Here is a 15,802-nt window from a genome sequence, read left to right as displayed (position 1 = left end):
GTGTTAAAAATAATTTCATTTTATAGTCTACTTATATGTTAAGCCTAAGAATGATTTGAAGTTTTTGAAGAAGACAGTTGGCGTTTTAAAAATTGATATATTTCCGAATTAATTAACTCATCTTAGCTATACATTTATAAAAAAAATTGCCTAATTATACTTATCGACTGAAAAATTAATTTGTTCACCGTACAATCGTAACTCAAATTATTCCTAGATTTATTTACGTCTTACCAGTGACCACCTAGGTTGAATTCACTATAAACACATCGGAAACAGACATCTGCTGTCAAGATCAGAATGTAAATGTATTAGCAAGGGAACTTAGTAATAGCTTTGCTTTGAACAATTCACATAATTATATTGTAAGGTAATTTAATGTAGAGAAGATTGGTTATGAAAGATTAATTAAAATCTACAGAGAAAAAAAGAACCATATGCCAACTCTCTAAGAGCGTAACATGACTCCCATCTTGCCTATGTTATGATTTCTTCTCACATTCACAGTCTTTTCAACTCCAGTCATTTATTTATCGCACTTTTTTCCCAGTGATATTTACCTTCCCCCCTCTCTTCCTGCAAAACAAAAGCGTCTCCAATGTTGGAGTTTTGAATGAGGTTCGGTTTTAAAACCTTCCCCATGGAGTTTCTTGCCGGTTTTTCTCCATAAGAATGTCACTTTGGAACCGTGCAACTTGAGTCAGTAATGTAACGTTTTAAAAGTGCCTGAAAAACGGCCTATTTGATTTTTTTTTTTTATTAATTATTTATTCGATTAAATTTAAGTAGTAACCTAAGTTTTTCTCAAAAACAATGTCATTACCAAATAGTTCAATTCGGATTAGTCTTATTTAAAGTTGCTTTTTTTGTCACTTAAAAATCTTACTAATTAACCAATCTAGAAATGACGTGCCACCTTTAACACTCAATCTACACTCAACTCTAAATAGCTCTTACGTCAAACCTATTTCAAACAGTCAATCCGGCAGTCAATCGTAATATTGTTAGTGACATATTAAACCGCAAAGTGCAATTACTATTGAGGTTTAACGTTCAGAATTGGCAGCTAGGTAAATTAATTACTAGGAGTGGTCAGTACACATTTCAAATTTACTCGATTATATCGAAAATGATGTGGAATACAGTTAATTAATATTACAGTGCTGATAGTGCAATTATAGATGGTTAAAAGATTTTTCGGTTTTTGTTAATATCCCGTGTGTTATTTTGTAAGGAGTGCATAGTTGAGTAGAATTGTAATCTACGCCTACAAATTTACTTTGCAGAAGTATTTATTAACTGATAATAGAACACAAAATTAATAATACAGTGTCATTTTTCAAAGATTGATAGGTAAGTGGATTCAAAATTCCCTCCTACGCCTTACAGTCATTTTGTAAAACGATTTATTATTTTAAGACATATCCTAAATGTTATAAGATAAATTAAATTATATTTTATTCCAATCTAAAACGATAAGCTGTAAGCAGATAATTTAAATTACGAGCGCCTTACACAAATATTAGAACAACTACCTATGAACTGTAACTATTACTTTTCTATCAGGCGTTTAAACAAAGTTTACAGTACAAAACAATTGAATTGCAAAACAAATAATCACATTTGAATTTAAATGTTTATAATACTATATATAGTAATTATTACAACAAATTACTTTGAATTTAGGTACATTTGTAGTTGAAATCGTAGTTTACTGAAGCAAATGAATACAATGATGAGTCGTCGCCAAGTTGAAGTCTAATTGGTATCCGAGCTTGTTAACTAACAGGCTTAACGCCAAACTTGTCTTGTTTAACTAGTTGTAGTCTACTGCTTATGGTTTAGCTTCAGATTCTGCTATTCACTTCAGTAAGCAGAGCTTTGTGATAAAGAATGTATCTAGGTGCACACTTGTTTTTTGTGAATGTTATTTGAATGTAAAATTAGGTTTTACATTCAAAGGGTTAAAACGAAACCGTTTCTTGTGTTTCTGCTGTCTATCAGTCAGGCAACAGGCTATATCTCCCGAACATTGATAGACAAAATATCATAAACATATTAAATTTAATTCATATATTAAGTATTCAGGTAAGACATTAAAATCATGTGTTTGCAGAATCTTGGGCACAAAAATATAATTTTAATAATTACAATTACAATATAATTTTCTTAACCGCTACCTTAATCATACCTGCCCAAATCTCTTGCCCAAAATCGTTCTCTTTTAAACGAATGAACAAAGACCCCCGTTTACCATAGTACCTCCATAAACCGACCAATATACACATTGTAGGCACTAGGATATACAAGGACGTCCAGGTTTCAATTTCGTCAGCCAACAAACACTGGTAGCCCAAACTAACAACTGCAATCAACACCAGCTAACCGACACTAGAGGAAAACGGAATAATCGCCTTAATTTGAATCGTTTGCGATTGCAAATCGACACTAAATCAATCCCAATCCTGATAAGGCCTTTACTACGAGAGACTTACGCTAAACAGTTGTTATTGTGAAAGAGAGATATCGCTCTACAAAGTCTAGTGCCGTCTCGCTTTTATATTGAAGACGGTTTTAATTTAGAGACTTATGGTAAGGGAATTCATCAGGCTTTAGGGTTTTGGTGTAACCGTTAAGTTGAGATACAAATTAGAAGGATTTAGAAGTTTTGGTAAGTTGTGAAATTGATGAATTTATTTCATTTGTCTTGTTAAGGTCCATCATTAGACTCATTCCGGCCAAGGCTGTGTATGATATACTATTTCACTGATTTTAGAGATAAAAGGAGTTTTACGGACAGTAGTTCTTAAATTTCGAATTCGACCGTGTGGTGCCGGGCTGACCGTGTGGTGCCGGGCTGACCGTGTGGTGCCGGGCTAGAATTGCACCACCCCATTTCTTCTCGTGGGTGTCGTAGGAGGCGACTAAGGGACAAAACAACACCGGGGGCGGGCAGCAGCGCCCCACGGAGAATAACTATACCACAGAACTGCGGTCACCAACCCGCATGCCAAGCGTGGTGACTACGGCAAATCCCCCCCTTATGCAGCACAATTTAAATTCACGGCCCCCAGTTCCCGGTAGCTGCACTATTCCTGGCCATGGTACCGGCCACGGTAACGGTGCAGTGGGGGGTGCTAAGAATCCCCGGGTGACGGCAGGGTACCTACGCAAATTGACTTTGGCGACGTATAACGGACGTACACTACGGCTGAACGAGCACGTTGCCGAATTGGAAGTAGAGTTAAGTCGTATTAATTGGCATATCGTAGGGTTATCAGAACTTCGAAGACAGGGGGAGGAGACGATAACTCTCGAGGCTGGTCACTTACTCTATTTCCGAGAAGGACACCAACCATCTCAAGGTGGCGTCGGTTTTATGATCCACAAGTCACTCAAGGGCAGCATTGTGGAAGTTGGCAGTGTGTCGGCAAGGGTGGCATACCTTGTTCTTAAAATAACGGAGCGTTACACTTTGAAGGTCATTCAAGTGTATGCCCCAACGTCTTCGCACCCAGACGACGAAGTCGAGGCCATGTACGAAGACATAGTGAAAGCTATGTCTCGTACCAAAACATTCTACACTGTTGTCATGGGTGACTTCAACGCCAAAGTAGGAGTACAAGAGAATGGCGAGTCGAGAGTGGGTCCCTTCGGCTTTGGGCGCAGAAATCACAGGGGGCAAATGCTGGTAAACTTCCTCGAGGCTCAGGGGCTCTTCCTGATGAACTCATTCTTTCAGAAGAAGCCCCAAAGGAAGTGGACCTGGCGGAGCCCCGATAACGTGACGAGGAACGAGATAGACTTCATTATGTCAAACAAGCGCCAGATATTCAGAGATGTCTCTGTGATTAACAGGGTCAATACCGGTAGTGATCACCGACTGGTAAGAGGCACTCTGAGTATAAATCTCAAAATCGAGCGAGCGCGATTGATGAAGTCAACTCTCAGACCAACCCTGCCCCAGGTCGAGGCTGGCTGCGAAAGCTTCCAGTTGGAGCTACGAAATCGATTCGCTATGTTGGAAACTACTCAGGATATTAACGACGCCACCGATTGTCTGGTACGGGTTGTCCGTGAGGTGGGCTATAAGTATTTTCGACCGATGAGTAATGGACGCAAGTCGGCACTCACCAGCGAGACCCTGGAATTGATGAGGAAACGGCGAGAAAACATAAACGCAACACCGTCTGAGCGTCAGGTACTTAACAGGGAGATAAAAAAGCTGATAAGACGCGATACTCGGCGTGCGAATACCCGATCCATTGAGCAAGCTATAGAGCGGAACCAAGGCTCAAAAGTATTTTCCAAGGCTCATATCTCCCGTTGTCACCTGACAAAACTCAGTACGTCACAGGGCACTACCGTTACCTCGAAGCCAGAGATACTCGCTGAAGTCGAAAAGTATTATGGGGACTTATACTCACCAAAATCGAGCCCGCCCCAAGCACACAGCGCGGATGACCCACGAGCCAGACTTACACGCCACCTTACAGACGAGCTTCCCGACATTGACATGGGTGAGATTAGAATAGCTCTCGGACAGCTACACAACAACAAAGCTCCGGGAGATGACGGAATAACCACTGAGCTGATCAAGGCAGGTGGAACACCTGTCTTGACAGAGCTTGTTAAGCTCTTCAATTCCGTCATCCATACTGGCATAACACCGGAGGCATGGAGCAGAAGCGTGGTGGTATTATTTTTCAAAAAAGGCGATAATACGCGGCTTGAAAATTACCGCCCCATTTCACTTCTGAGCCATGTGTATAAGCTGTTCTCGAGGGTTATCTCGAATCGTCTCGCCCAAAAGTTCGATGACTTCCAGCCACCGGAGCAGGCCGGGTTTCGAAAAGGCTACAGCACCGTGGACCACATACATACGCTAAGGCAAATTATACAGAAGACAGAGGAGTATAATCAACCTCTATGCCTAGCGTATGTGGACTACGAAAAAGCCTTCGACACCGTCGAGACCTGGGCTGTGATGGAATCCATGCAGAGATGTCTCGTGGACTGCCGATATGTCGAGGTGCTGAGGTGTTTGTACAAGGCCGCGACAATCACCGTTCAAGTACAAGAACAGAGCACAAAACCAATCCAATTGCGTCGAGGAGTAAGACAGGGAGACGTAATCTCTCCGAAACTGTTTACAAACGCATTGGAGGACGTTTTTAAAACGCTTGATTGGAAAGGACGGGGATTGAACATCAACGGTCAGTACATCTCACACCTGCGATTTGCAGATGACATAGTCATCATGGCGGAATCTCTGCAGGAGTTGGAGCTGATGCTTAACGGCCTAAGCGATTCTTCGCGACGTGTGGGTCTCGGAATGAACCTAAATAAAACTAAAGTCATGTACAATGGCCTTGTTCTTCCGAGACCCGTGGTCGTAAATGGCGCTGCTCTCGAGGTTGTGCAAGAATACATATATCTTGGCCAAACCATCCAACTGGGGCGACACAACTTCGAGAAGGAAGCGAGCAGAAGAATACGTTTGGGCTGGGCAGCATTCGGGAAGCTACGTCATATCTTTGAATCGTCGATACCACAATCCCTTAAGACCAGGGTCTTTAACCAGTGCGTCCTACCCGTAATGACGTATGGAGCTGAAACGTGGACACTCACCGTGGGCCTGGTCCATAAATTCAAGGTTGCTCAGCGTGCGATGGAGAGAGCGATGCTCGGGGTATCTCTGGTGGATAAAATTCGTAACGAAGTCATCCGCCAGAGAACCAAAGTTACCGATATTGCTCGCAGAATCAGCACGCTGAAGTGGAAATGGGCCGGCCATGTCTGCAGACGGACAGACGGTCGATGGAGCAGACACGTGTTAGAGTGGAGACCACGTTTAGGCAAACGTAGTGTAGGACGTCCTGCGGCACGATGGACCGATGATTTGAAGAAGGTGGCTGGCAGCGGATGGATGCGGGCTGCCCAGGACCGGGATGGTTGGCGCTCTTTGGGGGAGGCCTACGTTCAGCAGTGGACGGCGATAGGCTGAGATGAGTTCTTAAATGGGTTACACCTATAGTTGATGCGCCGTGTGATGATTTGCATGACAGTTCTCATATTCCTTGCTAGGCAACTTTCTTATAACTAAGTAAACAAAAAAAAAGCAATCGAAATAAAATTTTATTGACAAAAAAAGAATAGACTTTTTTCGAAGTGGTCCTAAAATTATTACTCTCAAGACGATTATCAGCATCGTAAGGGTCGATTGAGGGTAGTTGAGTCCTGTCACAACACGAGCCCTAGTAGCATCGCGTTTCAGAGATCAGTCGGATTGAAACAGGTCCCGATTCTGATAGAGTGTACCTACTCATCCTTCTCTCCAAATGGTTCCGTCAATTCCTTGTAGTTTCATTCAAGCAAGATCTTTGCTCTAGTCTTCGAGACCTATCTGACTAGCTGTTGCTTGCGGGCCCGCCCGCTAAATTAAAATCGAAAAAGATCCCACGGGAACATAAAATCGGGATAAAAACCTTATACCTATATACTAAGTTTCATCTAAATTTGATCAGTAGTTTTTGCGTAAAAGAGGAACAAACGTTCATAAATAAATACATACAAACTTTTGCTTTTATAATATTAGTAGGATTTACATTTAAGTAGATGATAGATTTTAAATGACACCAAAAGATAAAGTAATAAAAATCAGCATAAGTGCAATAACAATCGATATTTTGATTTATGGGTGGTCTGAAATCATTCGCTACATTGGCCTTGCAACTATGTTGTAAAATAAAAACAGTTGTAAAAGCTATAATCGATTTGGCGAACATCCAGAATCACACTTCATGGCACTACTAAGCGTAATACGGTTTCAAGTTGTGCTTTTTAATGTTTTTCATTTATGTAGGCGGTTTGTTTCTGATTGGCCTGTTGGTCTAGTGGGTAGTGGCCTTATCGGAAGTCTGGGTTCGATTCTCACCTAGGACAAATGTTTGTTTATTGAGCGCGATCTTTTGTTCTGTGTCTGGGTGTATGTTATCTATAATTGTTTTTGTTTGGCCTGTTGGTCTAGTGGGTAGTGGCCTTGACCGCTATACCGGAAGTCATGGGTTCGATTCCCACCCAGGACAAATGTTTGTGTGATAAACGCGATCATTTTTTCTATGTCTGGGTGGCATTTATCTGTAATATGTATGCTTGTTTGTCAATCGTCCAGTACTCATATAAAACTTTGCTTAGTTTGAGGCTAGATGGCGTTGTGTAAAAGTTTTGAAATGTTATTATTGTTTTTGTTCTATAATGGGTATTTTTTTTATCTGGACTGGCTGTGTTTGGCAAAGCCCTCTCCAAATCTTTCCACGGTTGTTTATCCTGGACCCCAAGTTAATGATCAAGGAAAGAAATTGTAATAATCTGATTTAATGAAGGGTCGAAGAGTCGGTTAAGGGAAGTTCGAATTTTAGCATTTTTATTAAAATTAGTTCATAAGTAATGACGCTTTGTCAGTGTGATATAAAATTAAGCTACAACAAAATAATTTTTGACAGATGTCCCTATTTTGGAAATGTGTTTAAAGTTCCTGGTGCCGACTTATGGCAAAATCTCCGTCTTGTAATCGTATATCGATTTATCTTAAAAAAAACATTCTGTCTATTTGCAGCTGTCGATTTTCTTTTGTTTAACGTTAACACTAAACATTTTTAAATCCCCCGTACAACGTAATTGAAAACAAATTCATGTTTAATCGTATCAGTTTTACGCAAGAACACAAACACAGCGATAATGAATTCGAGAACATCTGCAAAGGTCAATTGGTAGGATGTCGTAAATACGTTTTATGCCTTCCTCAACATTACACTGAATTATTTACTGAAGAAATTGGGAGATTGAGCGTCGAAATTAAGAAGAGGTGCTGATGGGTGAAGGCTGTTAAACGAAGTCATTTAGAACCTAATTTTAGTATTAAATGGACTGTTAATGAAGGTTTTATTTTTAGTGTTATGGGTACTGGTATTGGAGAGAGAAGGGTGCTGGTATGATGTAGACTGAGATTGTTTTGAACTTCGGTGATTTATATCTTACTTGTTACTTGAAAATAATCCTACGGGAACATCAAATCGGGATAGTAACTATGTGTTTTTCAGGTTATAAACTGTCTGCGTACCAAGTTTCGTCTAAATTCGTTCAGTGGTTTTTGCGTGAAAAAGGAACAGACATACATTCTTGCGTGTTTATAAAATTAAGCAGGATATTCGAATACATATACATAGGGCAATAATAAGTCGCTATAAATATATATAAATAATAATAATTACGCCAAACCACCGAAAGTTATCATATTAATTGTTTTCAAATACTTTACTGCAAGTAAGAACACTGAAAATAGGATTATATATTAAAATATTTCGCTACTACGGAAAAATACACTAACTCGGATTTACTTTTGTACTATTTTGTTAGTCACAGAATTTACAAAATTTTCAGCTGAAATGATTTTAAATAAATTGCAATTCCGTAGAGCGCAAAGCTCCCAGAATCGGACTAACCTAATCACCTTTTGCAGGACTAATTTGTACAGAAGCATTCACAAAGTCCGTATTAAAACTAAAAATGTAGAGAATTTTGGAAGCCTTTGAGTTGTCCTCAGAGGGATGGCTGCATTTCAGCGGTATTTTAATTGCACATGCCCTGAACGTTGACATTTCAACTGGTTGTATTACCATAATGGTAATGAAAAATTCTTTGAATCAGGTCTAGAGATGGATTCGCCAGATTTTTGAATTAAAATTTAGGAGATTTGGTTCCTTAGAGTCTGTTTTGAAAGCTGCAGTTATTCGTTATTACTTGTGGCATTGGTTATTGCTTAATTCGTAACCTTTCTGATCTTTTAAGATATATTTTCCCAACAGTGGACTGCAAAGTGCAAAGTCCACTGTTGGGAAGTGAAGAAGAGCTGATGATAATTGTGTATTTTACTTTCCTAATTTTTATTGCATAAAGAGGTTTGAAAGGTTTCACATTGCTATAAAATTAGCACTCAATGCATTTATAAGGTCAGAAGCTCTTTTTACGACGTCCATTTCAAATTTTCAAATGAAGTATCCATCCATAAACAAAATCCCCGAATCGCGAATCCAATACAATTTTACTGCCAAAAACTTCAACTCGAAACTTCAGCCCGACCGCAATCTTGTCAATTTTACAAACCATTCGTTTAAGTACAGACATTCAGAGCTCTTTATCAGACCACTATAATAGGTTTTATGGACCATTTTATGGTGGACCCTTCAATCTAATCTATTTGAACGTTCTCTAAACAAAAAGGGTCATAAAGTTTCCCGAAAGCGACCTTGGACTTGACATTTTGATTCTACTGGTAGTCCTAACTCTTAAAGTAAGAAAGTTGCAGTTGTGCGAGAGATATGGCAATAAACGGTGTAGAGCGTTGTCCTGCTCTTTTTTTTTACCTTTGTAGAGTCATTAGTATTTGAGTGGTTTTGTTGTTGTTCCATAAGGAAATGTCCTTTTGTTTTCAGACAATAAGTTCCCTTTAAGAGTTATTTATTTTGGATGATGTGCAAGAAAATTGTAATAGCTTTTCATGTAGCAGTTATTGTTATTTGTGTGCACATTTGTCTGTCCGTTTTAATTTCTCCGAAAACTTCCTGAATTTATTTGGTATGTATACTTATTCTATTTATACGGATTATGGTAACCAATCTCATTGTAATGCTGCGAACAAAACTCACTTTTAACCCGATATTTATTGGAATAATATACGTATTTATTTCTAAAAATATTGAACGGACATGAAAGTATCTGAATTTCAGTCTTTTTACCCTCATCTTTGTATAAAAACTTTCTGTTTTCGACTTCATCCTTAGACTTTTAAGTTAAATCTAACACTTATCTCTTATATACCCTACCTAAATTCTAGCCAATATACTAAAACACCCTCATAGCTAGACAGGTAGCCTACTTCCACCACCTACTCCACCTACAGACTAATAATATCGCGGTGCAATCAGCAAATTGCATGCCAGATGCCTTGCTGTTGTTAGAGAGAGCTCAGGTATATAGTTTCTGAGGAAAATTTACACTTTATCTAACTGTGGAATAGGAGTTTGTTTTGTTCTATACCTGTTCGTTACACACATAAGATTTCTGATAGGAGTACTTTCTTGTGTTTTATACTTTCCATGCTAGTCTGTACTTGTACTATATAAATTGATACCCATGAGCGACAGCTGAAAGTTAAAATTATATTTGCATTTATGTAATAAACATTACAAATCGAAATTAACTTCCTTTTAATAAACTGTACTTAGTATATTACTTACAAGCTCATGATTAAGGACTCCGGTTGGGTCCGAAACCCCGATAAATATGCGTAATAATGAGCAAACAGTTACATCATATTTAATAAAGAATCATTTTCAAGATACTATCAAAATATACTTTACTTAACTAGGAGAAAAACTATTGCAACGCAATTCTTGCTCATTTTATCGATGTAAAGAAGTTTCGTTTTATCCTACAGGCAAAACCAAGCAAACTTTCCATCAAAAGATCCAAAGCTTAAACACCAACATCTCGACAAAGGAAGGTATATTAATAATCCACTAATGAAAAATCCAGAAATCTCAAATTAATAACGAAAGGAAAACAAGGGAACCGCGATTTCTTGAAAATTGAGAACAGCTGTGGTTTCGCAAGAAATTCAATTTCGTTTAACGAGTAAATAAAGCGATACGGGGTTTAAGGCTGGTTACACACAGGCGGGATGTGTCGCTGCGATTTTTTTGTCGCAAGTTTTTGTCGATGGAAATAGCGTACCCATACTTATTGCTAGTTCATTTTTATTTTTACCACACATTAGGTTGAAAGTTCGGTCTTCAATCTAATATTCGTTAGGTTTATTTACCGAGCTTTATCTAGACTTTTTAATATTCTGTTTATTTTATTATATTTTACGGCACATAGCCGGAGCACCATACAAAACCCAATAAGCGCGGCATGTTGCGGGTTAGATTCCCACTTAAGACAAACATATGTGTAATCTTCTAATGCTTGTCTGAGCCTGGGTGTTTTGTGACTTGAAAGTTTGTGTAAACTAGTATTAAAAACACAGTTTTTTTTTTAAACTCAATCTTTGTAAACATTTTTTTGTAACTGATTACAAACTGACGAAATAAAATCATTTAAGTACCATTACCAATAATTTGCTGAATGTTGTTTACTGCACTAAAACAGCAATCATCACAAGTCTACAAATAGATGTTAACATACTAGAATAGTGCAAACATTCGTCCATCGGTTTATTTATTATTCAAAACCTATTTGCAGTTCAAACACAAGTTGTTATTATTAAAGTAAAGTTATTTATTTAACGTTACGTGTACGATTTTCTTATCCTCCTTGCAAAATACGTTGCCAATATAACTATAATCTATATTTTGCAACTAACTATTGCCCGCAGGCCCGCCCGCTACAAATAAAAGTCGTGATCTCACAAACATAAAATCTGGATAAAAACTATCCTATGTATAATCCTGGTTATAAACTTCTTTGTTTGGACTTAAAAAGAGATAACCCCAGTTAGATAACCCCAGATACAGTTTTTTCTTCGCTTTTATTCAGGGTAGGCAGTTATTAAATTTCGAGTATAAGAGAGATGTTTTCTCTCCCATAGATCATTTCATACTTATTCACACAGCATTTTGCTAATTCCAGCATGTCAAGGTCATACTAGTTATCTGTGAGGTCAAGAAGATGTGCCGAGAAAACAATTGTTATCAACGGTTTAAGGTGCTCTCCAAAGATAGACGTCAATTTGAACATTGTATGTCAAATCGACACAACATCTGGTATTTGGTAAAATAATATGTTTAAGAATTTTTAAATCAGTAAACAAAAAGTAACAAAACCGACAGAAACCGAAAGACTGACACAGAATCCCGCTTAAAGACTAATGCACGAAAGATAAGTGTGTCTCAACATACCCCACCCATCTACAGTAACTCAATTTAAATTACTGCACAGCCATGCACAAAACATTAACAGACTACTCTAGACAATTAGGTTCTCAAGCTATTGCACATCTTATTAAGCCAAGCGTCTGCTTCAAGTAAGGTTCCATTAATTACAGTCAGTCCCAAACATCCAAAATGCAGTGGGAACGTGCTTCGCATTTTAATTACTGCAATAAAGGAAGACGGAATAAGGTTATTGTGAACCATAGTTGTAATAGTTATGTGATCTTTTTATTTTTGTGAGTACGTAAATTGTTTTAGAATTGATATGTTTATATTTTCGTGATTGGATCTTTGGTTAGACTGTAAGCCGACCACAACACAGTTGGGAAAAGGCTAGGCCGATGATAATTGGATCTTTGGTTTCAGTTGTGTACTTCTAAATATACATGCGTATGATGGATTTATCGTGATCATCATGTGTCTGGCATACCTAAATTTTTTTAATCCAAAAAGCATATTGTATTAAAAAATTTTTTTGTGAGGCGAATCCATAATTATTGATTGAATACCGTACATATATATGTATGTATTGAACAAGAGATTCGGTTAGGTCCGAAACTAGTCGGCCTATCTCGTTAAATATGCGAAAGGAAACCGTACTTATTTAGTTTTGGCACTTTCTAAACTTCAACGTTTACTATCCCACTGCAGAGCAAAGGCCTTCCTTAAATTATTCCGCGGTCTATTGCTCTTTGAAATTTTCTTTTTGGTATGCTTCTAGTATGTTTGGCGTAAATTGGGAGAGGCCTATGTCCAGCAGTGGACTATGATTGGCTGATTGATTGATTGATGCTTCTAGTTCATCGCGCCATCTTATACTGTATTGTCAACTTCTTGTAAGAAAATCTCTGTTTACTGTAATATGCTAGCGTGTAACAGACTTTAATTTAAAAGCTAGTCTCAATTTCAGTCTAGTTTAAACCACGTAAGCGTTTAGTCTAGAAGCTTGATTGGAAATGTTTTTGCAATCTGATCTGATCTAGCAATTTTATTTTGCTGAGCAAACTCTTTAGATTAGACAGTGTTCAGTATTTTATTATTCTTTTAGATTTAATGGACTAAGGGTGGTCTTCTTAGATCGTATTGCGTATCAAAGTCCTGAGTATGACTTGGTTTTCTGTTAAACATTAATCATTTTAAAGTATTTTGTAAAATATAAATTGTAATCGATCCACGCCACTGAGTGGCGTGCACTTGGAGAGGCCTATGTCCAGCAGTGGACTGCGATAGGCTGATGATGATGATGATGATGATGAATTTGTAAAAAATGATCTTAGCATGATAACCAAATCTATATATACTAATATATAAAGCTGAAGAGTTTGTTTGTTTGTTTGAACGCGCTAATCTCAGGAACTACTGGTTCAAATTGAAAAAATATTTTTTTGTTCAATAGATCATTCATCGAGGAAGGTTTTAGGCTATAATCCTTCGCGCTCCGACTAATAGGAGCAAAGATAGAACTGAAAATGTGGAAAAACAGGGTAGATAAAAATCATAACTTATATCTTCTAACCACGCGGACGAAGTCGCGGGCAACAGTTAGTTTCATTTTTTTTTTAATAGAAGACAAATATAAATATCAGTGTTATAGGTCGCCAAATCCACTGAGCGTGACGTGTGTTTTGCTTGGGTTCGATCCCTGCGTAAGACACGCATTTGTGAGATCCAAAAATGCTTGGTCTTAGTCTAATGATGGTAATTTTTAAACTTAAAAATATCTAATCACTCCCTGGACCTAATACCCAACCATTTTTTTTAATAGACTATACATTTCTAGGATCAAAATATGCACCAATGAAAAATAACCGGGTTCCCAATAAACCATTGGACTTCTCGTTCTCAATTGGAACTTCAATAAAATAACTACTATATGCATAATGACTGATTACTCATTGTATAGTTGAAATGATAAAGTTATAAAACCTCTTTTTATAACTGTCAATAATTTAATGAGTGTAATGAACAAAGGCGTGCGTTCCGTCCATCTTGTCAGACTGTTGCAGTGTGGAAACGAGACGGGAATATACACCGTGTAGCGCTGTCTTGTTTTCACACAGTCAGTCTTGCTTTGCGAGGCTATGTTAGGGCCTCTAACCTTATTACGATCCAAACGTGATCGTCACATTATTTGAATAGCCAATTGTTTTAAGTTAATATATTTAAATGAAACCTATGTTTATAATCGTGATGATGTTGCTATTGTGCGAGTAAGACGCTGATACGCCTATTGTATAGCGTTGTCTTGCTTCCACAATTATATAGAAAAAAATGTTTTAGCATCTCAATACAGGATGTAGCTACACACTGACACTTAGTCATTGTGACAAAGTGTTATTGAGGGTAGATATTATTTTTAGACAGATGACAGTCTATTGTAATAATTTTGTTAGACTTTATGTCAATGCGGTTAGGTTGATTTTCATTTGCCGTTGTCACGTCCATTTGTTCAATTTTTTCCAAAACCATTGCTGTAGTAGGTACATGTACCGGTCTAAAAAGTGTATTAGCACTAACTGAAATAGAAAAATATCATAAATAAAATCCGCAATTAACTAAACATTATGTCCTACGACCCTACAGATAAAACAAAACGCGGATTGGCCCCAATACCGGTTTTTACATTTTAAAGTGCGCAATAAAATTATGAATGGACAGACATTTAAAAATAAACTTTGTGATTGACTTCTTATTAGCAAAACTTCAAACATTTTATTTAAATACGATTCAGATTCAAGGTCTATTGTAACGTCAGTGTGAAGGCCGCTTTATATTGCGTCACGTAAAAGATGGTTGTGTAAAAACTGATTGGTAATTTCGCTCTAATTTCCACAGCCCGGCTAGCTCAGTCGGTAGAGCATGAGACTCTTAATCTCAGGGTCGTGGGTTCGAGCCCCACGTTGGGCGAAATATTTTTGTGTCTTTTACAAAATTAATAAACTATTTTTTTAACATTATTTTCACCTTAAATAACATAAAACTTTAAATATCATACCTGCAATTTTTCTCTCCCTCATTTTTCTCCATAGCTGCTCGGCTTTCCTCATAGGCCAGTTCTCGACCTTAGCACTAAAGCTTCTGAAGAACTTATATTCCTTGAAATGAGACATTCTTCTCTCCATTTTGCTTGGTCCGTGGCCTGGAGGCGGCGGTGAAGGCGCCTTTGGCGTAGTAGACGGTGAAGCAGCCATTTTAACGACTTTTTTATTCAAATTTTAAATTTCGACTACTAAATTCGGATTCTATTTTGGCCCCGAATTCAAATTTTAAATTTCCACTTAATCAACAATTTATTTTTCACCACTACCGATTTCATTTTCTAATTTCGAACGTTTGAAAATGATTTGAATATATTTTTCGCAAAATACGATATTTTTTACATTTATTATTTAAATATTAATATTAATATTATCTTTAAATATAACTTTTATTACTTCACTTATAACTGAAACTAATCTAAAACACTCAGTGGGAATAGTTTCCAATTTCGCCAAGTGTTTTCGTTAAATAACCTGAAACAAAGAAAAACAAAGTTAGGAAGTCTCGTTTATCGTCAGTTCATTGTGTAAATTCTTGCTTAGTAAAATAATGAATGTACCTATGTATATTTTATGGATTTATAATATCGGGAGCTATCATAACAGTGACTGGTCTTGCATAATGTAGGGACAAGTTGATTGAAGAATTTTCTTACGTTTTTAAAAATACATAACCTCCCTTTCCCGTGAAACAATTGGATGAAACCTGACCGATCCATCACTGATCCGAACATATAGATTCATCACTATTTTTCCTATCAACAGTGTCAT

General features: G+C 37.5%; 1 protein-coding gene and 1 non-coding gene across 2 annotated transcripts in view; one reads left to right on the top strand and one right to left on the bottom strand.

Moving 5' to 3' along the window:
- Positions 1-15,394, bottom strand: part of LOC113499420 (rho GTPase-activating protein 7-like) — a 247,081-nt gene extending 231,687 nt beyond the window's left edge. The window contains exon 1 of the mRNA XM_026879900.1: positions 14,989-15,394. Coding sequence (XP_026735701.1) covers positions 14,989-15,184 — 196 coding nt within the window. The 5' untranslated portion in view covers positions 15,185-15,394. The remainder of the gene's footprint in view (positions 1-14,988) is intronic.
- Trnak-cuu lies at positions 14,828-14,900 on the top strand. The gene has a single exon. It is a non-coding gene; the product is annotated as a tRNA-Lys (tRNA).
- Positions 15,395-15,802: the final 408 nt, after the last annotated feature.

Source organism: Trichoplusia ni, chromosome 12 (genome assembly GCF_003590095.1).
Source record: "Trichoplusia ni isolate ovarian cell line Hi5 chromosome 12, tn1, whole genome shotgun sequence".
Classification (NCBI taxonomy): domain Eukaryota; kingdom Metazoa; phylum Arthropoda; class Insecta; order Lepidoptera; family Noctuidae; genus Trichoplusia; species Trichoplusia ni.
Note: the sequence above shows the minus strand (reverse complement) of the source record. Positions and strands in the feature narration are given on the sequence as shown.